The sequence below is a fragment of the Diceros bicornis genome, chromosome 8 (assembly GCF_020826845.1).
Source record: "Diceros bicornis minor isolate mBicDic1 chromosome 8, mDicBic1.mat.cur, whole genome shotgun sequence".
Lineage (NCBI taxonomy): Eukaryota > Metazoa > Chordata > Mammalia > Perissodactyla > Rhinocerotidae > Diceros > Diceros bicornis.
Window position 1 is genome coordinate 53,627,068 of NC_080747.1, and position 27,156 is coordinate 53,654,223.

At 35.4% G+C, this 27,156-nt stretch overlaps 1 protein-coding gene across 1 annotated transcript in view; it reads right to left on the bottom strand.

Moving 5' to 3' along the window:
* Nucleotides 1–27,156, bottom strand: part of LOC131409649 (transmembrane protease serine 11C-like) — a 62,343-nt gene that overhangs the window by 22,961 nt on the left and 12,226 nt on the right. The window contains exons 3-5 of the mRNA XM_058547179.1: nucleotides 22,045–22,163; nucleotides 10,235–10,302; nucleotides 6,276–6,439 (exon numbers count right to left, since the gene is read on the bottom strand). Coding sequence (XP_058403162.1) covers nucleotides 6,276–6,439; nucleotides 10,235–10,302; nucleotides 22,045–22,163 — 351 coding nt within the window. The remainder of the gene's footprint in view (nucleotides 1–6,275; nucleotides 6,440–10,234; nucleotides 10,303–22,044; nucleotides 22,164–27,156) is intronic.

Sequence of the window (27,156 nt, forward strand, 5' to 3'; positions counted from 1 at the left end):
AAATGCCCGGAGGGCACGACAATATCCACTGTATATTAGTGGATGTCCATAGTGATGTCAGAAAAGTAGGTGGTAAGTTTGAGACAGATTTTTGTAAAAATATAATTTTAAGGAGACTTTTTATATTTTGTTAAATGGATAAAATATAAACTATTCAGAAAATTTGCCTATTTAGAAAGATTTAATTCCAAGAAATTGTCAATGATTAAGGTTTACACTGCTTAGAATATTTTAAGAATGATTTTTTGCTGATAAAACAGGTTTGTAGAGCTGAAGATTGGCTCTTGATTAAGAAAGGACACTCTGGGCAATAATATGCTTTTAAACAATGTCCTCTAGGATTTATCAAAGAATGATTGGTTAAGTTAGTAGCTTAAAGCATAGTATAAATGAAGCCATGCATTGTCTCAGGGTCAAGCCACATGAAAAAGGTGTGTTTTACTAACATGATCCATACCTCAGTGCTGGCCAGCTGCTCACAAATGAGTGCTAGGCCAGAGCTTCATTCTTCTTGTAAAACTCTTGAGAGTGGGTCAGGATCATCATCCTCATGTATGTAGGTCTATGTTATTATTATTTCTATTACTTCTACATAATTTGGGTTTTTATTTTAACCAATTATGATTTAGCATAGGTATTTAAAATATTTTTCATGCTTATTCAATAGATGGGTAAGTGTACCAGTGTATACAAAGCAATTTTGAGTAGGAAATGATTATTATTTTTTAAAACAAATCACAGTCATACCCTTAAATATGCCAATTAAAGTTATGAGCATTCAACTTTGTTAGGCATTTCATATAAATCCTTCACTTTAGCTTATGAGGCATTTCTTTGCTTTTACAAGGAATGACTTGGATTTTTCCTTCCAGAGCTTCAGGAGAGCACCGTGTGATCATCCTTGCAGTTGTGTAGTTGGTACATCTAATCTAGTGTTCAATTTCTTCTTAGCTCTTGGCTTGATAGTTTATGGCAGTGATAGTCAAGTGCATCATGCTGTGAGGTCAGCTTGTTTGGTGAGATATCACTTGCATTGCTTTACTTGTTCTTTTCTTTCTTTCTGTTTTATTTTGCATTAAAGTTTGAATTACATAAACATTAAATATCATATGTATGTTCTGTTTTGATTGTTAGGCTATAAAGTAACGAGATCATGTAAGCAGTTATATCATAAAATAATAAGGAAAATTGATTTTGTTAACTAATTTTAACTATTGAGCTTATCTCTATTTTAAAGGAATGTGATATTGTTTAATCACAAGTGAATATAAATTTGGGGGTTTGAGAATGCATAAAAACTTTCTCCACTGAAGTCAATGCTATTAGGTTAAGGAATTTGCCTTTATGAGAGATTTTTCAGGAAATAATTCTTTCATAGGCAGGGAAAAACTACCATCAATGGTTTTTCTAGGTTTTATGCTCACTAGTCAGTTTGAAATTCTTCTGATCTACTGAGTTTTAGAATTGATGGAGAAAACATTGATCTCTCATGGAAGAATACATTCCACAAATACTGGTGTTGTTAGTGCCTTGGAAGGTAGTAGCACTGTCATTTTTCATGAAATTCGGGAGTGAGTGGAAGATGAAATTACACATTATGTTCATGGCTCTCAATAACTGAAGCACTCTTTATATCCTAAATCTGGGCGTGGTGATGTCTACTAGTAGTATACATGGGCCACACTTGCCATCAGGCCTCCTCAGTTGGAATTCTGGAAGAGAATTAAGCTCTAAAGTCCTAGGGGGCTTCATTTTTATGAAATGAATGAACTTCTCTCTTATGCATCTGGAATAGTACTAACTATGTATCATCCTTGGAAGAACTGAAAACATAGTCATTTATACCATTTTATTTAAAGGCTTAATTCTTTTGTGGAACTTCAGTTGAGAAAGGCTATATATATTCTCTCGTATTCTGGTTCTCAGTTGCAGCTTTGGTGTTATGGAATTTGTTAATTCACCCAACAACTGTTTACTGCTATATGCCAGGCCCTGTGCTAGACTCTGAATATATAATGGTGAGGAAAAATAGATATGGCCTCTGCTCTAATGGAGATTAAGATCTGATGGGAGAGACAGTCACTAATGAAATAATCACCTTAGTGAATATATAATTAAACCCTGAGAAAGTGCTCTGACGGAAAGGAACGGCTTCTTTGTGAGCTATGTCGAAGGAACCCGACCTTGACTGGGATTGCTCTCCAAAAGTAGTGACAAGGGTGTAGAGGCCAGTGGACTGAGAAACACAGGGCTTTGGGCATGTTGTTGACAAAAACAGTTTTCAGCTGTTCTCATCTAGCAGTTTGCAGTCACTGCTTGATTTTACCAAATGATGACAGTGTTAGGTCCAATCCACATCACACTGTTTATACTAAATAAACTTGAAATATATTTTGAAATGATGATACTAATTGTGCCTTTCATTTCATATATAGTAACTCAGTGTGAGCTTTACCGTATGTAGACTTTTTGTTGAGAGGGACAATATTTTTTTTTTCTTGGAATTCCCCAGAGTGCCTAGCAAAGCGTTTCTACAAGTACTTCATATTTATTAAAATTAATATTTCATAATATTTGATTTTAACTCCTCTCATGAATTTTTTAAGTTATATGTGGATTTACATCCTTTCTTCATTGATGTTAAAACTGAGGACAGAGTTTAAAAGATTTGGATTTGGAATGGTTGACTACAGATTTAAAAAAAGATGTAGATTTTTTTTTCACTAGGAAGTTTAAACCTGCAGCTTAAGCAGATTTTTAGTGCAGCTGTCAATTCCAATCTGATTCATAAGATAGTGTAGAGAATGCACAGTGCACTTAGAATCAGAAGATATGGGTTCAAATCTTAGGTCTGCCTGTTCTTTATTTTATAACTTTGGGTGAATGACTTCTCTTCATTGAATCTTCCTAACCTGTAAATGATGGAACCAGACCAAAGATCTCCAAAGTCTTTTCCAAGTCTGAAGTCTTCTAGATGTCCACTATGCAATGAATTTTCATGCATTTGATCTGGACCAGAAAGCAGTAACTCATTTTCACTATTCCTAATTTTGCCATTGATCTAGGATTAATAATTTAACACACATGGCAGTTATAGAGAATACAAATTCTGAGCAGAAATTCTGTGAGATTTTGATTTTTGGTTGTGATGATCCATGGCAAATTTTAAAAGAATTATCGAATAATACCCTTTTTAGATTCTCATTTCATTATCATTTGGTATGTGCATAGGAAAAGAAAGTGAATTTATAATATTAGCATAAACAAAAAATAACTAGTAAGGTAGAATTTTATCCAAATTTCCTGGGCCATAGTCAGCATTCAGTCAGTATTTATTCAATAAATGAATAAATAAATTAAGCCAATAATAGATGATTTAAAAATTTTCTTGATTCTGATTTAGTATTATAACTAAGAGTTATATAAAGCAATTTTCCTAGGGTAGGTGTAATTATTAAGTGCTGAAATGTTAATGGATATTTTAGTTGATTAACTTTCTATTTCTACAAGAGCAATAATTTTTATCCCTTGGTTCAACTGCCACTGATTTACTTCATCCCTGAGGCTTGTCGAGTCTCTTTAAATGGGCTATTGCCCTGCTTTGAATCGATACATAAAAAGCACATAGGTATGCTTCCTAAGATTCAGGTGGCGGCTGCGCAGTGAACATCCAAGTACACAATTATCAGGAGAATAACCATGAGGGCTGGGAAAATATTCCTTTGCACAGTGTACATATAGAAGAAAGTATCTTGATTACTATTTATTGAGTGCTTGTTCTGTGCCAGGCACTGCACTAAGGGCTTTAGATGTATATGCTCATGGTGTTTTTTTCAGAAAAAAACACTATGAAGTATATGAACCATAATCTCCTTTTTAAAGATGAAGAAGCTGAGGCTCTGTGAGATGAAGGGATTTGCTTTGGGTGGGGGTTGGGGGGGGTGGGGAGAGGGAGGGTAAAGGTAGTACTCTTTTAATAAAAATAATAGTACATTATATATAATAGTAGTAATATATATATATAGGTGACTTGCAAATTTACAATCTATAAGACACACATTTTGAGTGTTTTTGTTCTCCTGATGAAAACTCAACTATTAATGACACTTACTCTGTATTAGTCCTATTTCTTTAAGAGCTTTGTATGTATTAGGTCTTTGAAATACTCACAACAACCATATGAAGTATTTCTTATTACTGTCATCATCCTCATGATGCGATGGTTAGACTGAGGCACAGAAATGTTAAGTAGTTTTTCCAAAGTCACACACCTAATTTGTCGAGGACCTGGGATTCATATCTCATAGCAGGACCCATGACCTTACCCACTATGCTATATCCCCTCTTTCTAGGAACAATAACATAGGAACACTAGTGCTATATACAGTCATTCGTTGTAGCTAATAGCACTGGCCAATGATGTCTAAGCCACAGCTGTAGAAAGTAGTGACTTTTTCCTCTGTGTTAAGCAGCTTGAGTGAAAATGAAGGCTCTAAGCAACTGAACTAACCAGGTAGTATAGGAAGGTCAGACTATTCAATAAGGTGCTGTGACAGCAACCTTGACTACCTAAGTAAGCTCTTGGTAGATCCCTAAGCCAGAGACCCATTTATGTGGTGACCAATGAAGACTCACAATCCCTTTCAGTAGGAGGTGTCTTGAATCAGTAGGAACTTTGTGTTAACTCATTTCATTGTGGTTTTGGAGGACTGGCCCACTTGGCTGCTAAGTTTGATCCTGCACCTGTGAACCTGGTTTCACAAGGCATCTAGCTTCTAATGAGAGGTGAAGAAGGAGGGAGAGGAAGTTTCTAAGCAACAGGTAGAGGCTAAGACAATATTGAAACACCATCCATCCTTCCTTAAGTGTCTTACATTTAACAGTCACTGCCTTTCATAAAATTGTAGGATGGGATTGTAGTGAATAAACTACTGAGAAAAACCACAAATCTGGAAAAGACCCCCAGAAAGTCTGTTTTCCTAGGATCCTACATAACGTTCTTAAAGTTTGGAGGAATACTGGGAATATAATGCTTTTTCTTTACTACGTGAGCTCATGTTTTTAGCAGATGAGTTTCCAAAAATGTATCTTCGGTGGCAAATTCTCTATAAATTGGAGAGCTGCTTTGTTTCTCTTTGTTCTTTCGAGGTCACCACACATGGGACAAGCTGTGTGGGAAGGAAGGTTCTAAGAGAAAGCGTCTGATATAACCCAAGGAGAATCACATTTCAACAACGTGATGGCTTCTTATCCAGGAGAAGCATGTTTAGGTTTTGCTTTTTGATCCTTTTGATGTTCCATGCAAATAAACCTTTGGCCTAGATTTTTTGTTTTTCATAAACGTTTAGTCCTTTTAGTCCTTCTTGTAGGGATAGGGATACTTTTCTGCCCTTGGTCAAATTTGTTGTACCAGAGAACTGATAGCCTAGCTTAGCTGTGCCAGGTATTGGCTCTACTTTTATCAACACCAGAGAGACGCTCATTATCCTGGGAATGGAGGGATGTTTATCCTGACATTTTAGAAGCTGTCTTTCACAATATTGTTAGGTGACCAAGAATTGGTCATAAGAGTGAGAGAGACAAAGTCCATTTAAGGGCTATCAAAAAGTAAGTTTGATATTAAAGAGATTCAAACTCAATTCTGGAATTTAGGAGTATTGATTCTTCTTTTTTTTTCTGAGGAAGATTAGCCCTGAGCAAACATCTGTTGCCAATCTTCCTCTATTTGCTTGAGGAAGATTTGCCCTGAGCTAACATCTGTGCCAATCCTCTTCTATTTTGTAGAGACACTGCCACAGCATGGCTGACGAGTGGTGTAGGTCTGCACCTGGGATTCAAACCTGCAAACCTGGGCTGCTGAAGCGGAGCATGCAAACTTAACCACTAGGCCACAGGGCCGGCCCCTATGAGTGTAGATTCTTGAGACATCCAAAAGAACTGAGGGAGAAATCATGACCCACAGAAGGAGCCACAGAACAAGAGTTTAAGAGTTTAAGGCTGCCTTGTTTTGCAAAGAAATGTTATTTGGGACCCTAATGACTTTTTTTTTTAAAACTCTATCATCACATAATGTTTAATTCCAAGAATACAAGGATGATATTATATCAGGAACTTGATTAATGTGGACCTTGATTATTTTTAACAGTGGTTAAAAACGATTATCATTGTCTATGAAATGATATTTAAAGAGAGAAGTGCTGTTTTCATTTACACAAAAAAACCATATTCAAATTAAAAGATGAAAATCATTCTCTATCATACATCAAAAGGCTTACCTGAAAATTTAAATGAAGAAGAATTTATATGTAAAGACCCAGTTTCACCCTTTAGCTTCTCACGTAAAATGGTTTCAATTCTATCCCCAAATTTTGCTGCATTATTTTTATAACAGGATTTAAACTTCAGCACAGCATGTATTATCACTTTCCCTTTGGCTCGGCTGCAGAACAGAAACAGACAAATAAATTACGCTTTTATTACTGAGCTTCCATCGCTCTTAGTGGAGTCATTCTATCCTGTGTTAAGCAAAGCTCCTGGCAGCTGTTCCAGTTCCTCCCAACAGAGTGGAAATGGCACTTTATGGACATAGTGAACAGTAAAGAAAGTGTAGTTTAGACTCAGGGGGACTGAGTTTGTATTCTAGATTCACCGTTTGCCTACTCCTTGACTACAGCAAGCTGTTGGCATTCTCTGTACTTAAATTTCCTCCTCTCTATAATGGGGATATAATGTTATTTACCGGGTTATTGTAAACACCATATAAGATAATGTATATGGAGATATTTTTAAAATTTGAGAGTGCTTTACCAAGATTATTTATTTATTTATTTTTGCTGAGGAAGATTTGCCCTGAGCTAACATCTGTTGCTAATCTTCCTCTTTTTGTATGTGAGACAATGCCACAGCATGGCCACTGACAGATGAGTGGTGTAGGTCTGTGCCTGGGAACCCAACCAGGGCTGTTGAAGCTGACTGTGGTGAACTTAACCACTAGGCCACTGGGGCTGGCCCTGTGCAAAAATTATTTATTAATATAAATGTATATATGTAGTATAAATCCACTATGGACTCTGTAAGAAGGGCCAATAGAATGAAATGTAACTGGTAAGATGAAAGAATTATTATCTTTTTTTTTTTTTTTTTTTTTTAGTGGAGGCACAATTTGCAATAGTGGGCCACTTCTCTCTCATCTGTTGGAAATCATGACTAAGCAAAAACATTAGATTGGATTTATTTTATTTGTAATTCTGACTTGAAGATGCAAATGTATAAACCAGAAATTTTAAAAGGGGGTAACTACTATTGACTTGGTGGAATGTCTACTCTGCTCTACCCTCTGTTCCTGTGCCTCCTCACGTCTTCCTAGGCATTTCTCTGCATGTGTGCATTTGAAAATCTACAACAATCCCAGAGCTCTATGTGATTCAAGAAAGATCCTGAAAACATCCACTTCCAAACCTCCATAACACTCATGAACAAACACATAAACCGTGGCCAAGATCCAAAATTTTCTGAGTAATTATAAAGCCCTATTATTTCAATTCTTTTTTTCCAAGACAATTCTAAATAAATAGATTAGCTAATTTCTATATAACTCCTTGTTACTTTATGTTTTAGGGTGTATGTATACCAGATGTTCTTCCTTTGAGTACTATACATGTATTATTTTTATTTGCTTTGTATAGTGTTAAGCCTTTAGTGATTACGTATCAATTTATTAAGTATTCTTACCTCTTCTGTTTTTGTGCAGGTACACTGCTAATCTATTCTTGTCTGATCTATAGGGACAACCCTTTATTCCTTATGGAATAGGCAAGACGTCACATTACTCTGTTTATTTTAAAGATTTTGTCAAACCATAGATGTTACTCTGAGCTTTTCTCCTGGGTCAAATAACAATCTAAAACTAAAGTAAATGTAGACATATGGATTTAATATGACATCATTTGGGTTCATATGATCTTCTTTTCTACTGAAAACAGGAACTAAAAGTTATTTTAATTTTACCTTCTTTTGACTCATAAAATAATCTTTAGTTTGATATGACAAATGCCTGTAATTCTTTGCCACAAGCAGTTTTCCTTTCCGTTCCTGAACTTTCAATTGATTGGTTCATTCATTCATTCATTCAACAGATGTGTATTAGTTCAGGCAATATGACAGACAGAGTTCTAGGTACCAGAGTTGTATCAGCTATCAGCATATAAGACCACAAAGTCTCTGTTCTCATGCTAGTAGGAGAGACAGATAAACAAGAAAACAAATAAATAAAATAATCTTCAAGGTACTTGCTATGAAGAAAATAGAGCAATGACTTGAATGGTAGAGGTGGGAACATGATAGACAGCTTCAGGGAAGGCCTCTTTGAAGTAAGACCCTAATGACAAGGAGTGAGTGATGCTAAAACCTGAGGAAGGAATGTTCCAGAAAGAAGGAATGTCAAGTGCAAAGGTCCTGACGGAGATAGCCTTAACATTCACTTAAGTTTTATTAAATGTTAGACAGCTTCTTCCTGACTCTAGGCCTCTGGTGTTCTTTTTGTTACAACATTTACTTTAGAAAACTTGTAATTGTGAATCCTTTCTTTGCCCCTTTGAACTATATGTAAATCTTTAAAAGCCTCTTGCCAGTTTTACAACCCTAGAAATGTCTTTCTCAAGGACCTGAAAGCCATCTCTTTGAAATGTAAACATCAAAAGAGATAGCGCCTCTATCTCTCAATTTCCATGGGAGGGTGGAAGCTTAACTTTGGTGGGCACCTTGCTCCAAGTTGCAAAACTGTCTCCTCTCATGAAGATCTGAGAAGTTTATTTTTCTTTGGGCAAAGCAAATTAGCAAACACAGATGGCCTAAGATCTTTCTCTCACCCCAGCCTTTAAAAACCTTATCACCCTTTGTTTTGGGGAGTTAAGACATAGTTCTGGCTTCTCTACCCTACTGCAATAGCCTTGAACAAAGTCTTGACTGTCCGTTTAACTTTGTCAGGTGCAATTTATGCTTTGACAACCCTGTGGTGGGAACAATTTTGGCATGTTTATTGGAAGAATAGTAGGAGGTTAGTGTGGTTATAAACTCATGAGTGAGGATGATGGTATGAGATGAGGTCAGAGGCAGAGCCAGATCAGGTAGGGTTAGGTGGACTATATAAGGAATTTGGAATTTGTGGGAAACTGTCAGAGGATATTAAGAAGGGGGATGATGTGTTCTTCCAATTCACTTTGAGTGTGGAGAATGGATTGTAGTGGAGCAGGAGTGCAAGATGAAGATTACACAAGTTGATGTAATAATCTAGATAGGACTGCTTGGAGTCAAACTACAGCTTTATTATTTATTAAATGTGTGACCTTGGCAAGTCACTTAACCTACCTTTGCTTCAGTTTCCTCATCTGTAAAATGGAAAACTAATATATACCTACCATAAAGGGTTGTTATCAGGTTAAATAAGTTAGTATAAATAAAGTTCTCTGGAGCTACTACTTAAGAGCATGGATTATTTAAAAATAAACCAAGAAAATAAAATAGCACAAGTTCTAGTTTTAGGCAGAGGCAGATTCCAGTGTTTGCATGAACATCTTCACTGCTAGACAATAGCTATAGAATTGGATTTCTAGAAGAGCCAGGAAGGTAACGTAAAGAGTGAAGCTGGTTGGGTATAAGTACATATGCACACATTGTGTGAGTGTTAGGGACTGCTACAAACTGTGCAGCCTCAGTTTTAGCCTGTTGTTACCGTGTGGGAATGTGGGCTCCGAATTGTCAGATCTTTTGATTTCTCAACACATTCTGAGAATTCTGTTTTTCGTGTGAAATTTCCCAACTTTTACATTTAGTCCACAACTCTAAGCTAGATTTGGGCCATTAGCTACTAGTTTGCCACTCCTGGGTCAGACATCCTGTACACTGCTCTCTGGTATTACCCATTCTTTTCTTATATTGAAATGATCTCCTGATTCTAGATTTGCTTTTTGACTTTGTACCCTCAAATAAAAAACAATCCATTCAACTTTCCTTAATACTCACACTTAGCCACAATTCTTGGTTCTGGTTTAATAATTTCCCAACAGACATTGAATACCTTCTTCCACATTTGAAAATGCTAGCGGTTTTGAAACTCCAATTTCAAATTTATTTCGATCTTTCAAATGTATACCAAACAAAGATATTCTCTTGAGTATGAGATATGAAGGCAAAGCACAAAAGTTTTCCTCTGTGCCTCTCAGGCTATTTTACGTACCTTACTTGGACAACATGAGATTTGACATACTGTCCTCTCAGTTTCGATCCATGAAATGTTTCATTTATCTGTTAAAAAGTAAAATGAATAATGACTTTTGTTTTCTTCTTTTATTTTTAAGTTTTCATTGTGGAGAACTTCAAATATAAGTGAAAACAAATAGAATAGTATAATGAACCCCACATACCCACCATTCAGCTTCACCAATTATCAGTAAATAGCCAAACCAGTTTCATTTTACTACCACCCACATCCTAGGAATTAAATAATTCCTTAATATGGTCAAATAGCTAGTATTAAAATTTCTCTAGATCATGACCCATTTAAGAAAATGATGCAACATGTGTTAAACGTGTCTTTTTGAAAATTATCTTTACACTAGCTCAATTCATTCACACATATTCTTAAATCAATAAATTACATGGCAAGGTGAGGCAAAAATATTTGCTTTCTAACAGTAATATGATAGGGCAGAATATTTATTTTGAAGAGGTGAATTCAAAGGACCCACTGATAGTTTGTCTTCCATGTTCATCCTTTTATTGAACATCAGTGCCATAAAACTTAACAGAAATGTCCCCAGGAGGAGGACATATTTCTTTCTTTCTTCTTCTTCTTTTTTTTTTTGTACTATGGCAGCCCCCTTTCATGCCTGGACTGCAAACCATTTTCTTTGCTCTTTCAATTATACCCTGCTGATAGGTTCAAAGCAGGATACATAGAAATCTCTTCGAGAAGTTTTATGCAAAAATCACTTTCTCAGCTGCTCCTGATCTCAACCTAATAGATGATTTCCCACAGTAGGACCTTCATAGAGCACCAGACAGCAGATTGCACTGCCCAGGACTTGTAGTTTGGCAAAGACAGGTCTTCAAAAATAGTGACTTATTATTGGAATTGCAAAGACTTAATTTATATTTTTCCTCTTGCTCCAAAGCAATTGGAATGTGTTCATTTATTCAATAAATTTCTATTGAAATAAAACTATGAAGATATTAGATAGATCCATACTTTCTTGGAGATTCAATGGAGGAAACAGATAATGAGCAGACCAAGAAATAAATATATAAGCATGATAATTTGAGATAGTGTTAGATGATATAAAAAATGTAAAATAAAGTAATATGATGGAGTGATTCAGGGGACAGTATTTGAATGATCAAATAAGGCCTTTTTGAAGAGATGACATTTGAGTGAGACCTGAAAGATGAAAAGTTGACAATCAAAGGGAGAAGAGTATTCTAGATAGAGGGAATACCAGGTGCTATGGTCCTAGGTAAGAATAAGAGTGGTATGTTTGAGGGATAGAAGCAAATTTGTTGTGACTCAAATAACGTGAGAAAGGGAGAGAGTGTATAAGTTGAGGTTGCCCAGGTAGGTAGGGACGAGATTACAGAGAGTGTTGTTGGCCACGGTAAGGGGTTTGGATGTTATTCATAAATACAGTGAAGGGAGAAATCCTGACAAGATGGTACCTAAACTATACTGTATTTTTCTTCTAGTCCCAATTCCAATATATCTGCCTCTCCTGGGGACAAGTGGGATTGGGTTTTATGGGAACCTGGAAACAGGGAGGTGATGAGGAATTTCCTTTTCCACAAGTCAGGGAAGAACCTAGAGAACAGTCTGAGAGCCCTGTGCAAGGACAGAATAACAACAGGCCTTGGGAAGAGCCTGGCCAACAGCTCTGTGGAAGCCCAGGGATAAAGTTGACAGAGGACCGTGTGAGTGGGTTTCCATGGCCCCACCGAGGCCAAGAAGGAACTGCAAGCAGGGGCTGAAGCCTCCTTGCTCCTGAGGCGAGGCTAACAGGGGGCTGAAAATGAGGAGCTAGAAGACTCCCTCCTGGGGACTTGGTATGAGGAGGCAGAATGCCTGCTGCCCAACTTCAGCCTACAGGATTTAAGAACATCTCCGCAATTGGAAGTTGGTGGAATAATATCCTCATACTCTGAGAGAGAAAGCTGACAATTCAACAATCCTATTCCCAATCAAGATACAATCTCAAGTTAGAGCAAAAGAAAGGTATTTATGGATGTTTGAGTATTTCATAATATATCATTCATATATTAAAACAGAAAAATACATGACTAAGGACTCTAGTAAAGCAAGATATAAATTAGAATTGAGATCTCAATAAAGGGGAAGATGAAGAGAAGAGAGAACAAATGGTGAGCAATGAAATCTGGGTGTATGTGTGTTCAATACAATGAACGTATAATTTAAATGCTTGCAGCAGAAGCAACATACTTTAAGAAACATCCTAATAATAGTTTAGAACTTGAGGTACTATCTCAGAAAAACCTAGTTATTAGGACTAGTGAAGGAGGGCAGAGGAGGGAAGGGAAATAAAAGTGTTAAAAAGCCTCATCAGGAGTGTGGAATGGAAAGAGGAGGAGAGGACAGAAGTGGAAGTATGTTAAAGGCCTCCTTTTCTTGGGTTGGGAGTTACGTAAAGAATATAATGTTTTGATGAGGCTAATAATTTTTTTATAATACTAGAAAAATATTCATCTAATTTTGAGTTCCAGGAAGGATAAGTTAACTATTAACTAAGTATATTGAAATTTTCAAGAAGAAAAAATAGAATTAAAAACAATTTAAATTAGCAAAAATAAGGAAAAGAAAGCAAAAAAATAAAATACTTTATTTCCTTAAAACACACTGGAGACATAAAATCAAGTATATTACTTGTTACAAAATTAATTAGAATAGACAAAATTTTGTCATTAAAGAATCTAAGTTGCATTCAAAAACAAAACCTGGTTATCTATTATTTAAAAGTATCATATTTGTAAATAAAGGGATGAAAGACTGTTGAAAATGAAGCTATGGGAAGAAAATACTATACAATTAGTGTGGAACCTGATATGGAATGGAAAAATAGATCCTAGAATATATGGGGAGTTAGAATATAACAGGGATGGCATTTTAAATCATTGAGAAAGGCTGGATTATTTAAAAAGTAGTGCCAGCTCAACTGGCTATCTATACCTGAAAGAAAATATCCCTACCTTTTACTAAAGCTATTTCCATATAGATAAAGACTTAAAAGTAGAGGGAAAAAAACTCCCTAGGAAACTGGGTACACTTCTTTTATGGGCTGTGGAAACCATTTGAATCAAGACAGAAAATTCAGAAAATTGAAAATAAAGTAAACATAAAACCACGTAAATAATCAGATGGTAAAAAGTACATTTGGGAAGATATTTTCCCAAATAGTAGAGCAAGTATTAACATCTGTAATTTATAGAGATTTTTATAAATTGACAAGGGTAAGACAAACAACCCAACAGAAAAATTTAGGCAAAGGATGTGAACGGGAAATTCACAGTGAGCAAGCCCAGTGGCCACCATGTAGAGAAAAAGATTCTCAACCTCACCAGTAGTCAGGGAAATGCAAATTAAAGTAACAGTGATATACATTACCAAACTAGCACAAAGTAAAAAGTGGTTGCACCTGTTGTTGAATATGGAGAAAGAGTACTCAAATACACGACTTGTGGAAATGTGAATTATTTCAACCCTTTGGAAAGCAATCTGGCAACATTTCTTAAAATTAAAATCCCTATTTGACTAAGAAATCTTAGTCTAGAAACCTGTCAAATGTATATAAATATAAAGATGTTTGTAGAAGGATATTTTTTGTAATGTTGGTTATATTAGTCAAAACCTGGAAACGAAGTAAATGCCTATAAGTTGGGGAAGGGTTGAATATATTGTGCTACATCCACAGTAAAGAATATTATGTGGTCACTGAAAAGAATAGATTAAACCTTTACGTTGATTTGTAGAAATTTCTATGAGATACTGCTGAGAAAAGCAAACAAGTTTTATAAAAAATTGTGTATAAGATGAACACATTTGGTAAAATATTGACAAGCACCCCTATGTCTTTTGTTTTTCTATATATGCTAATATAATCAAGGAGGAAAATAAGGAAGGATACACACTGTTTTGTTAATATGGGTTATTTTGAGGTGGAGTTTGGGGATATGTGGAGAGGGAGAGGGGGGAGTGGAGAAAAACAAGCAGAAAAGAAAAAAGACGTCCGTACTTAAAAAAATTCATTTTATATATTTTGATCCTATTCCTCCATTTTATGTATGTTTCATGTATTTTCTTTTTTATGTTTATATCTTTATATAAATATGAGTGAAATTGAAAGTCTTTGGAAGATTTCTAAGCTGGTGAGTGATGTGATTTGATTTTCATTTAAAAAAAATCACTTTAGCTACTGTATGGAGAACAGATTATAGGGAGATTAGGTGAAAGCAAAGAAATCAGTTAGGAGGCAATTGTAGGAGTTTAGGCAAGAAAGATGATAGGGGCTGCAGTTAAGGATATTAAAGTTATATTTTGGTGGTGGAGTCAATAGAATGTGCTGATTTATTGGTTGAGAGGAGAATTCCTTTGTTAAGTTTTTAGGTTGAGCAACTGGGTTCATTTTGGTGTTATTTACTGAGATGGGTCAGACAGGGGGGAGAAATAGGTCTTGGGGTGAAGATAGAGAAAGAGTTCTCTTTTTGGAGTGGTCAATGTAGATGGCTTTTAAACAGAAAGTTTGGATTAGTAAGTTAGAGGGAGAATCAATAGAGAAGAGAGGAGAGGATAGAAGGAACGGGAAAGATAGAGTAAGGAGTAGGGGGGACTCTGGACAGTACAGTGGTGACCACCTATATGTAGAGATCTAGAGACCTACAGATGATAGGGAACCAGCAAAGGCAGCTGGGAAAAGCAGCTGGAGAAGAAGAAGAAAATATGCAGAAGGAGATGTCTTAGAAACCAAAAAGAGAAAAGGTTTCAGAAAGGAAGGAAAGTAAAGATGAGAAGTTCAAGTAAGAAGTGACCTTTGGATTTGGCAACAGTGAGGTCTCTGGTGACCTCTATAAGATTAGTTTAATGGGATGGAGAGAAAGGAATTTGAGTTGCGCTGAATTAGGGTAAGAACAGGTGATAAAGAGGTGGAAACAGCAAAGATATCTAACTTTTTCAACAACATTTTAATGAAAAAGGGAGCAGGGAAATGATGCTGGAGGAGAACACAGAGTCAAGAGCAATGTGTTTAGAAGATGACAGTGTGTGAGCTGGCTAATGATATCTGAAGAAGAGACCGTGAAATACTGTAGTACATTCTAGGAGAGCAATAGTATTACAGTATCTTGTTTCCTCTGGAAAAGAGAATCCTATGGAAAGAGAGAATAGTATAGCTACTTATCTGCTCAGAATAATTCCAGTGTTAACTCTCTTAGGTTACAGAAATATTTCTGGTGATTCATAAATCTACCTTTTTCTCTATAAGCTGTTCATCATTTTTCTTGTCTCTCTCCTTCAAAACCCCCTTCCCCCTGGCTTTTGTCTTCTTTTTCTTCTTTTAAAATATTATTTTAATATGCTCATACTGACTAGTCTCTGTACTTGAGGAGATAATTGGGACAATAGATACAGAGAGCATACTTGTAGCTGCAAAGAAAAGACAATTAAGTCCCAAAATTAGTACCATAGATTGTGGTTTATGTAGGTGTTCAGAGACAGGGGACAACATTTTGGGTTGGAGTTGTTGGATAATAGCATCCTAGAATTGATAGTAATAAGTCCACAGATTTATGGAATTGTAAATCTATAAAGGACGTTAAAAATAATCTTAACTAGTCCTGTTCTTCAAATAAGTAAACATAACCTTGTACAAGCTAACTACCTATGGTATCGAGTGATTATGACAGAAACACGAGTAGTATTACTTCCGATATTTTCCAGATAGCTAGCTGATTGTCCCAACACTATTTATTGAACTTAAAATAACATCTTTATCATAAACTAAAAGATTGTACTGAATTTACAGATTAATTTGGACAGGATCGATATAATTAAAATAAAGTCTTCCCTTACAGGAACATGTTTTTTCTCTCTATTTATTCTTTTATGTTGTTTAGTAAAATTTTATAGTTTAGTTTATATAGATTTTATACAATTTGTGTTAGTTTTATATATGTGTATTTTATACTTTTTGTTGCTATTAAATGGCATTTAAAAAATAATAACTTTTATATTTTGTTGTTTTTGGTGATAAAGAAAGCTACTACTTTTATTTATTGGTCTGGTATTTGGCCACCTTACAAAACTCTGTCATTGCTTCTAGTAATTTTTTAATTGAATCTCTTGAATATTTTAAGTTTATAGTAATATTGTCTGTAAATAATGACCTTTTTTTTCCATTCTTTTCAATATATACGTATTATTTCTTTTTCTATTACATTGGTGTGAAATTCTAGTAGAATATTTGATTTAGTCCTTTAATTAATTTATATCTTATTTCCTGTGGAAATAATTAATTCCTTAATTAATTTTAATTTATTACCCACATCTGGCTTTCTTCATGATCTTGGGTTCATTCCAAGCTTCTAGGGGGAAGACTCACTCTTTTGGAGGACCATGTGTTTTACTTCCAGGGGTTGTGAATTTGTCAGCAACTGTGGTACTGAGATTTTACTCTTAAGCACAGCTCTAGTCTTTATCTTCCAGAAACTCCCCACTCTTTTAGTCCATTGATGGCAATACTTCTGTCATTTTTAGACACATTGGGTTGTTTTTCTTTTTTTGGTCATTTCAGTGAGATTTAAGGAGAGAGTGAGGGATAAATGCTTGTTTTTAATCAGCAATCTTGCCTTGGAAATCAGGCTAGAAACACTTTAAAGAAATAATAAAATTTGGTGAATGATTAGATAATGGAGAAGAAGGGGTCAAAACTGACTTTAATATATAATGACTAGGCGAGTGGGAGAATGGGAATATCATGAACTGAAGCTGGGGAAAGAGACTAGACTGAGGACCAAAAATGAGGACTGCTGGATGATATTTTTACTTTTTAAAATAAGCTTCAGTATAAGCTCAGACACCTAGCCCTAGCATATAGTATTTATTTAAGAGGGTGTGGGTAGATAGATGATATAGAACCCTTTTTTGATATGGCACTGTCTCCAAACCAAAATATAACTAAACTTGTAGTGCTTCTAGTTATTGTTCACTTTTCCAAACACTAGCTATTCATATTTTGTTCTAATGTCCTTAATTTCTTCATCTGTTTTTTTGATTGTATTCATCTTCCCAAGCCTCACAATAGCTCAAAAGATCAACATACACCTTGAATAATAACAAAGCCTGACATTCTTAGAGTGAATAGTAACTTTAGGTTTAGGGTGTTCCAAGAAGCTGTAAGGTGGAGTTATGGGAATTTTTCCAGTATCACTCATGCGATTCCTATTTTTAAGAAGCTCAGTCTCTTGGCACACCCCACAGCAAAAGGGTTGTCAGCTATTTGACCTGAAACCAAATGCCAAGTTTCAGAAACCTATTTAGGACTATTGGGCAGGTCCTGAGCAGGGATTTCAGAACTAATTATTTTCCCAGAAATAAGGAAGAACAATATTGGAAATTTGTGTCAAAAGACACACATATCACAAACTCCAACTTTTTCTCTTTCATACGAGGTGGATTTCATTTTTACTTTTCCCAGCTTCTTTACCTCACTCCATCCTCCTCTCTCCTTTCTCTCTGAAGAAAAATGTACAAAATGCTTCTAAGTCACCAGTTAGACAAGTAGGTGGAAGGAGGTTCTGGACTATGTTGATGGGAAGATCTTGAGAATGATGAACTCAAGGATGGGCTTATTAACTGCAAAATCATGATCATTTATGATATTAAAATCACCTTTATGGGTGAGAAATTCATCATCACAGTATTTATCAAATACAGGAGGCTTAAAAGTACCAATCAACACGTTTTTAATAAACAGATCAAAGCGCAAATATTTGGTTATATACTAAGGATTGTCCCTTGAAAAATTTCAGACTAAAGTGGATGTTCTGAAGTTCAACAAAAATAACTATATCACATAAGGGAGAATTCCATAAAGTAATTGGAGCCACTTTTCTGAAGAATTTCTGGTCTCTTACCAGATTTTAGTGTAGTAATGGTATAGTATTGTTTAACATATTTGTTTATAATTAATTTTTATATAAACCATCCAGATATTTAAAATTCTCTTTCAAATCAGCTCACAAATGTATAGGAAAACGTTTTATTGGTGGTGGTGTTATATTGTTAAATTATGCTGTGAAGTGTGACAAAGGATTATAAAATGATGCATTGTTATAGAAGCAGGAAAATGCGACCTCCACATGACAGTATCTCAAAAGTGGATACAAGAGAGAGAGCACATGTTTGCTAGTCTGTTACTCTCAGACATGGAGTGAAGGTTGGGTCTATTGTTCCTTCTGCTTACAGTAACCACCCTCCCCCCATGTCTACATACATCCTGAACATCTAGTATTTATTTCTTGTATGCTTGTTTTCAAACTATAGAAAAGAAAACTAGTACATCAGTAATTTTTGTAAGTTGTCTTCATATCATTTGAAATATGAATAATAGCTCTGTAATGTTGGATGTGGTTTTTTTTTGTGAGGAAGATTAACCCTGAGCTAACATCCAATGCCAATCTTCCTCTTTTAGCTGAGGAAGATTGGCCCTGGGCTAACATTTGTGCCCATCTTCCTTTACTTCATATGGGACGCCGCCACAGCATGGCTTGACAAGCCGTGCGGCGCCCGTGCCGGGATCCGAACCTGCGAACCCCCGGCCAAGGAAGTGGAGTGCGCAAACTTGACCGCTATGCCACCAGGCCGGCCCCTTGGCTGCATTTTTTGATAAACCTTGGATCTTCTTAGTTCCTTCATGGCTAGAGACTTAATGTACAATGATTTCCATTTAATACATCAGATAAGTATTTTGTTTTAAAAATAGCCTGGATTAGAGAGTACAGTAATCTTGAATTTAGGACCATTGCCTGAATTTTAGTTTTCCGATATGTTTTGAGCGGGAGGAAACTGAATGAGAACTAACATAATTTTTACTCAAATTGAAACATTGCAGACCCATATTAGATGGAACAGGAGTCCTGAATATTGTCCTTCACTTTATTATCTTTTTAAAATTATATATTTCTAATCCTGTTGAATTCTATAAATAATCTGTCATTTGATAGGCTGCCCCAAAGAGAGGCATTTGCCTAAAGGTGCATATGCCCATACCAGGTTCAGATTAGCTCAAAGAAAAATTTGTTATTTGACAAATGCCCTGGTTATATAGGGACTGTAGATGCCCCCTCCTCTTAGACATTCTGGTAAGTGGTTTCACGTATGAGCTTGCCTGGCCTGTTTTGTATGGGTAATCTTAGGAACCTTATGCTTTTAAGGTATCATTTTTGTCATCTATAATCCAATGCATTTGTATGTGAAAAACACATAGAATTTGGTTAAATATTTTGGAATATTTGACTGGCCATGTGAAATAGATGTATTCTGAAATGTGCTCGAGATTGTGTAATATTTGCATGCTCTTTAATTTTAGGACAATAAATCATAAAAAAAGATGGAAGCATACTTGAAATATGATTTTGGGTAAGTTAACCTCTTAGTGCCTCAGTTTCCTCCTACGAAAAATGAGGATGTTGTGAGAATCAAATAAATTAATGCATAAGCTGCTTAGATCAGGAATGACAATTAGTAAAGCTAATTTTTATTGTTAAAGTATTGCCCCATCCTAATTTTTAGAATTTCTATTCACCATAATTGGGCATCATATTTGCTGGAGAGCTACAAAAAAATAGAGATTTCTTTTGAGTTGCTCACTTGAAAACCACATATCTAAAACAAAAAAATGTTCCCTATGAAGACCTATCTGTAGTTAAAAAAGCTATCATTCATAGTAAAGCAGCATCTCTCTTTGTCCACTTCCTTTCCTCTTTTTAGAGTGAATCATCATAAGAATTATTTAATGGAAATCAGAAGAAGAAAAATAGGCTGTAGATATTATAATAATGACTCATAGGTAAGTTTGTTGCATGATTCATAGCTCCATTTGGTACGTGCTATTATCACTAGTGTTCTACTTATGAATGTTGTGTACATGATAATAATTATAATACATGGAGTGTTGTATTAAATGAAAATAGAAAGAAAGGCATGTAAAAGTAGGCACTCTGATGCATGTAAATGAAAAAGTATGAGAAGTATCTGGTGACTGTTTAAATACAGATGAGTTAGAAAATAGGGATGGGGGCTAATAAGGAGCCTGAAGCAAGATGTCGGGATTGGTGGTTGATTGACCAGGATGATATGATAAATGATAAAACTGATATTTTTAGAATATTCATTTATGAAGTAAACATAGGTTAATTGACTTGAATGAGTTGATCTGAATTTATAGCAGAAAAGGTCATTTTCTTAGTGTGGGATATTTGGAGTTACTTTAAAGTTATATATTAACTTGTTTTATATTTATAATTTACTAAGAATATTAATTATGTTCTTATTTTAGGTAATTTTTTTAGGCTATCTTTTTTTAAGGGCTTACAGAATAATAGGACTTCTGCTAAGATTATGACATATTTCATTTTATGTATGCTTATAACAATCCTATAGTATAGGTATTTGTCATCTATTTTTAGTTGAAGAAACATTTGTTGGGAGATTAAGTGACTTGTCTAAGGTCATACAGCTAGTAAATACCTAAACTTAGAATTAAACAAGGACTCTGAGTTCAAAGCCTATTTCATAACCATTGTATTACATTGCTTCCTTGTCATTTTCTTTTTATCATAAAGCTAAATTGAAAGTGTAGATTTTTCTTTCTCCATTTTCTATACACTAACTCTTAGTATAATGGTAAAACAACACCCAGACTTTTAAAGACTTTGAATTTATTAGAAACTGGGAGAGTGGATATTATGGAGGGACTACAAGCTTTAGTCAGATAGAGCTAGTTCTGAAGATGTTCTGTCAGGAATCTGCTTGAGGGAATGGGAGATGAATGATGCCACCACTGCTCCTGGCAGGATTTAGTTTGATTGACAGAATTATTTGAGCTAATTAGAATGGTATCTATGATAAAGGAAGCTTATATATAAGGGGCAGTGAAGACTCTTTGTTAGGTCTTTAGTCAAGTAAAGGTTAACTTAAAACATAGCATTTTCTTAAGTAGACGTTTTAAAGTTTTCACTCTACACTGAGGAGCTACAAGATGATCTTTATTTTAGTCTTTATGTTCTCTTCTACATTGGCCATTCCTCTTCCTTGAAGGACTTAGTTTAGCAGCAGGATCAGCATGGCCTTGGTCAGATATCTTGGAGGTGGGATATATTTTATTCATTGTTTACTAATACATTAGAAATACTTGTTGACTGTCTTTTACATGTCAGGCATTTCTTAGGTATTCTCAAAATGTGTCCCTCTTATAGTTTTTTTTTTTTTTTGTGAGGAAGATCAGCCCTGAGCTAACATCCATGCTAATCCTCCTCTTTTTTTTTTTTTTGCTGAGGAAGACTGGCCCTGAGCTAACATCTATTGCCAATCCTCCTCCTTTTTTTTTTCCCCAAAGCCCCAGTAGATAGTTGTATGTCATAGTTGCACATCCTTCTAGTTGCTGTATGTGGGACGCGGCCTCAGCATGCCCGGACAAGCGGTGCGTCCGTGCATGCCCGGGATCCAAACCCGGGCTGCCAGTAGTGGAGCATGCACACTTAACCTCTAAGCCACAGGGCCGGCCCCCTCTTATAGTTTTTTTTTTTTCCTGTACGTGTTTTCTAATTGACTTTCTGAAAGGGCTGACTATCCTAATCTAGAACCAAGGTAATGGTAAAAAATAGTGTAAAATTATCAATCATTTCCAAGTTGGAAGGTGATTGTTAGGATTCTGGCACTTCTAGGAGCATAGCATTTAAAAGGACAATGAACAGAAAAAAAATTCAACTTACCAAAGACACTATCTTTTTATTTAGGTCCATATAGTCTTGTGAATATGATTTTTCAAACTTGCTGTCGTAGTCAATGTTATTAACTTTAAAGATGAGGTGGTAGTAGAGAGGTGTCTTGCCTGAGAAGGAGAGAAAATAAAAAATAGTTCTCACTTTGCTCATTGTGTAACTACTTACATTCTTAAGAAAATCATGGGAAATAGAATACTCTGATGAAATTTCAGGTAACCCAACATTTAAGTCATTTTGATTATTAGTGATTGTTGAAATAAATTTGACAGAGAAATGTTTATTAAATTATAACCTTACCCAAGAATGTATTCAGAATTTTTAAAGTAAAATTTCAATGTGCCAGCTTTCAAGTTTGGAAAATCTAGAGACAGATATGTTACTATGAGAAGAAATTATATTAAAGCATAGATAATTATCTTAGTCTTTGTGATCATCACAGATTACATTTAGTAAAATCAGTGGAATTCTAGGTTTTGTCATTTATGAAGTACCTAGGAAATGAAAATGAATAAAAGAGAAAGTAAAATGAGGTATGACTTGTAAATACTGCAAATTAAGTAAATAGAACTAAGTCAAACCTACAGCTTTAGAAAGGTGAAGCAAAGGAAAAAGTTGAGGGTTAGGCTGGACTGTACTATTTTAATACATCAAAAATAGGAGAAATTAAATTTTTTGGTAACTTTTCTCAGGTCCCATCGTACCAATCAACTCCATAGACTGGGAGGGCATAATGAAAGAAAGAGAGAGAGAGGAGAGCAGAAGGGGAAGGAGAGAAAGAGAAGAGAAAAAAAGAGATTGAGGAGTAAAACTATTTTGTAACATTTTGAGAAAATCCTTCATGTCAGTGGCTGCAGTTAATTATTTGGAAAAGTCTTTCCTGTACACTCACAAATAATCAAAGAAATGCAAAAAATGAGGTAACATTTTTCTTGGATTAAATTGGCAGAGATGACAAAAATAATAATACCCAGGCTGGGGCAGCTATACTTATATCAGAAAAAAATAGACTTTAAGCTAAAACACTAACAAGAGACAAAGAAGGTCATTAAATAATGATAAAGGGGTCAATTCATCAAGAAGACATAACAATCGTATATATATATGCATCCAACATTGGAGCATCCAAATATATTAAGCAAATACAAACAGATCTGAAGGGAGAACTAGCAACAATATAATTAGTAGGGGACTTCAATACTCCACTTTCAACAATGGATAGATCATCTAGAGAGAAAATCAACAAGGAAACATTGGGCTTGAACCACACCTTTGACATGTATAGAACATTCCATCCAACAGCAGCAGAATACCCATTCTTCTTAAGGACACAGAGAACAGTCTCCAGGATAGATCATATGATAGGTCACAAAACAAGTCTTAGCAAATTTAAGAAGATTGAAATCATACCGAGTATCTTTTCTGACCACAATGGTATGAAACTAGAAATCAATAATAGGAGGAAAGCTGGAAAATTCATAAATAAGTAAAAATTAAACAACACACTCCTGAACAACAGTAAGTCAAAGAAGAAATCAAAAATGAAATTTAAAAGTATCTTGAAACAAATGAAAATAGAAACACAACATACCAAAACTTATGGGATGCTGAAAAAACAGTTTTAAGAGGGAATTTTATACTGATAAATGTTTACATCAAGAAAAAAAGAACGGGGCGGCCCGGTGGCTTAGCGGTTAAGTGCACGCGCTCCGCTACTGGTGGCCCGGGTTCAGATCCCGGGCGCGCACCGACGCACCGCTTCTCCGGCCATGCTGAGGCCACGTCCCACATGCAGCAACTAGAAGGATGTGCAACTGTGACATACAACTATCTACTGGGGCTTTGGGGGGAAAAAAGGAGGAGGATTGGCAATAGATGTTAGCTCAGAGCCGGTCTTCCTCAGCAAAAAGAGGAGGGTTAGCATGGATGTTAGCTCAGGGCTGATCTTCCTCACAAAAAATAAAAATAAATAAAAAAAAAAAAAGAAAAAAAAAGAAAAAAAGAACAATCTCAAATAAACAAATTATCTTTACACCTCAAGGAACTAGGAAAAAAAGAACAAACTAAGCCCAAAGTTACCACAAAGAAGGAAATAACAAAGATCAGAGCAGAAATAAATGAAATAAAGACCAGAAAAATGATAGAAAAGATTAAGGAAACTGTGAGTTGGTTTTTTGAAAAGATAAAGAAAATTGACAAATCTTTAGGTAGAGTAACTGAGAAAAAAAGAGGACTCAAATAAATAAATAAAATCAGAGACGAAAGAGGAGACTTTATAATTGATACCACAGAAATACAAAGGATCATAAGAAACTATTATGAATAATTATGCACCAACAAATTGGATAATCTAGAAGAAATAGATAAATTCCTAAAAACATACAACCTACCACAACTGAATCATGAGAAAATAGTAAATCTGAAAAGACCAATAACAAGTAAGAAGATTGAATGAATAATCAAAAACCCCCCAACACAGAAAACCTCAGGGCAGGTGGTTTCGTTGGTGAATTCTACCAAACATTTAAAAAAGAATTAATACGAATCCTTCTCAGAATTGTCTAAAAAATAGAAGAGGAGGAAACACCTCTAAACTCATTTTATGATTCCTGCATTACCCCCTATATCAAAGCCAGATAAGGACACTACAAGAAAAGAAAACTATAGACCAATATCCCTGATAAATATAGGTGCAAAAATCCTTAACAAAATATTAGCAAACTGAATTTAACAACACATTAAAACAATTATATACCATGATCAAGTGAAATTTTTTCCTGGGATGCAAGGATGGTTAAATATAGGCAAATCAATAAATATGATACACTACACTAAGAATGAAAGATAAAAATCGTATGACCATCTCAATAGATGCAGAAACAGCATTTGACAAAATACAACATCCTTTCTTGTTGTGAAAATGCCAACCCACTGAGTCTAGAAGGAACATACCTCAACATAATAAAGGCCATATATGGCAAACCCACAGTCAACATCATACTCAATTGTGAAAAGTTGAAAGTTCTTTTTCTAAGTTCAGGAGCAAAACAAGGAGTTTCCACTCTCCCTACTTCTATATAAGATAGTACTGGAAGTCCTAGCCAGAGCAATTAGGCAAGAGAAAGAAATAAAAGGCATCTGAATTGGAAAAGAAAAAGTAAAATTGTCTTTATTTGCGGATGATATCTTATATGGAGAAAATAGACTCAACCAAAAAATTGTTAGAACTAATCGAGTTCAGTAAAGTTGCAGGATACAAAATCAACATACAGAAATCAGTTGTGTTTCTAAACTGTAACAATGAAATATCTCAAGTAATATGTGTATATGATAGTAATCATTTTGCAATATATATATGTATCAAATCAACTCATTGTACACTTTCAAATTATACAATATGTCAACTATATCTTAATAAAGTTGGAAAAGGAAAATTCCAAAGGAACATAATTTTTTTGTTATATATTTTTATTCACAAATACTGTATGACTTCTTATTTTTCTCTTGGAATATCAGGGTTGAGAATCTAGGGCATTGAGACAGTATTATGTTATATAACTTGTTGGACTACTAAATGAATTTCAGTCACTAGAGAGGAAAGCCATTCTCTAGCTCTCTTATCCTGTTAGAGTGCCAAGACCTGAATTAGAAGGTGTAGTGGTAAATTGAGTGCTACTGTTGGTGTTCAGAGGAACTAGCAGACTATCATAATAAAAGATTAGCTCCTCTCCTTCAAATGTAACCTAGACCTTGAGCAGAGAAAAAAATGTATCCTCTAGGATCTCTTCTAAGTGTTATTTTCATTGGTTTTTCTTTTCTAGAAGATTCGTATTTTTCAGATAATCTAGATCACATTCTGGGCTGAGGTTAAGAGCTCCACGGAGGACTAGATCCTGACTAATTCTCCTCTTTGTATTTTTATTTATTTTATATTTTTTTGATTTCTGAGTGATTTTTTTTATTGAGATATAGTGGACATATAACATTATATTAGTTTCAGGTGTACAATGTACTGATTCGATTTATGTATATATTGTGAAATGATCACCACAATAAGCCTAGTTAGCATCCATCCAAGTGATTTTTATGCACATTAAAGCTTGAGCAGTAAGGCTTAGATCCATGGCTCTCAGCTTAGGCTTCCAATTAGGATCACGTGCAGTTTTAAGAACTATCATCGCTTGTGACCTCTCCCACAGATTTTGTCTGTTGGTCTGGGTGGGAACATCAGTGTTTTAATTCAGTGCTCCAGCTGATTCTAAAGTGAGGCTAGGATTAAGTATGAGGGCTCCTGAATATATTTATAAGAGTTGAGTCCAGCCTTTGGTCCAAGGGGACATAACAGGGTTTGCTTTACTTGGGTTTGGGAGGGGCAGGTCAGTGCAGCCCACATTATCCATGCTGTAGCAGAATTTTTGGGCATCTGTGGGAAGGGAGGGCCCCTGAAGACAGGGAAAAACAAACACCAAGTTTGGTCTCCATGTAGGAGCTCATTGTTCCTGAATCTCTCCTGAGACAAATGACAGGAAAGGGTGGACTTGCCAGCATTTCAAGGCCCTTCTGCTTGTGGCTGTGGTGATAGCAGGTGAAGGGACTGTGCCTAAGCCTTTAAAGGCATATTCTCAAGATGCAGCTGTGATTTCTCCACATAATCTCACCTGAGGAAGAAAGCCAGAGAAGGAAGAGGAAGAGGAAGGGATGAAATGGCAGATTTTCAGGCAAATGTTGTGTCCTGGGTCAGAGGCTAGGTCCTCTTTTCCTTCTGTAATGCCGTGGTTTTAGAACATGTAAACATTTACTTCTGTACCTCTGGTGTTCCTGCCTAATCAGTTTGTTTTCAACTACTATTTTTTCCTTCTCTTCCTATGACAGTCAAAAGTAACTGTTTAGAATACTTCTTCTCCCCTATATCCCAGAGCCTTCTCTCCATTTTCTCCATTCAGACTTCTGATATGCCTTGAGCAATTCCCACCATAAATTAATGATCTTCAACTACTGAAAATGTTCCCTTTGTGACAGTCAACTTGAGAAGGTGTTGGTATGCAAGATTCCTATGTGGGATGAGGTGGGGTCCTGGCATATCAGTGAAGAACGAGAATGTAG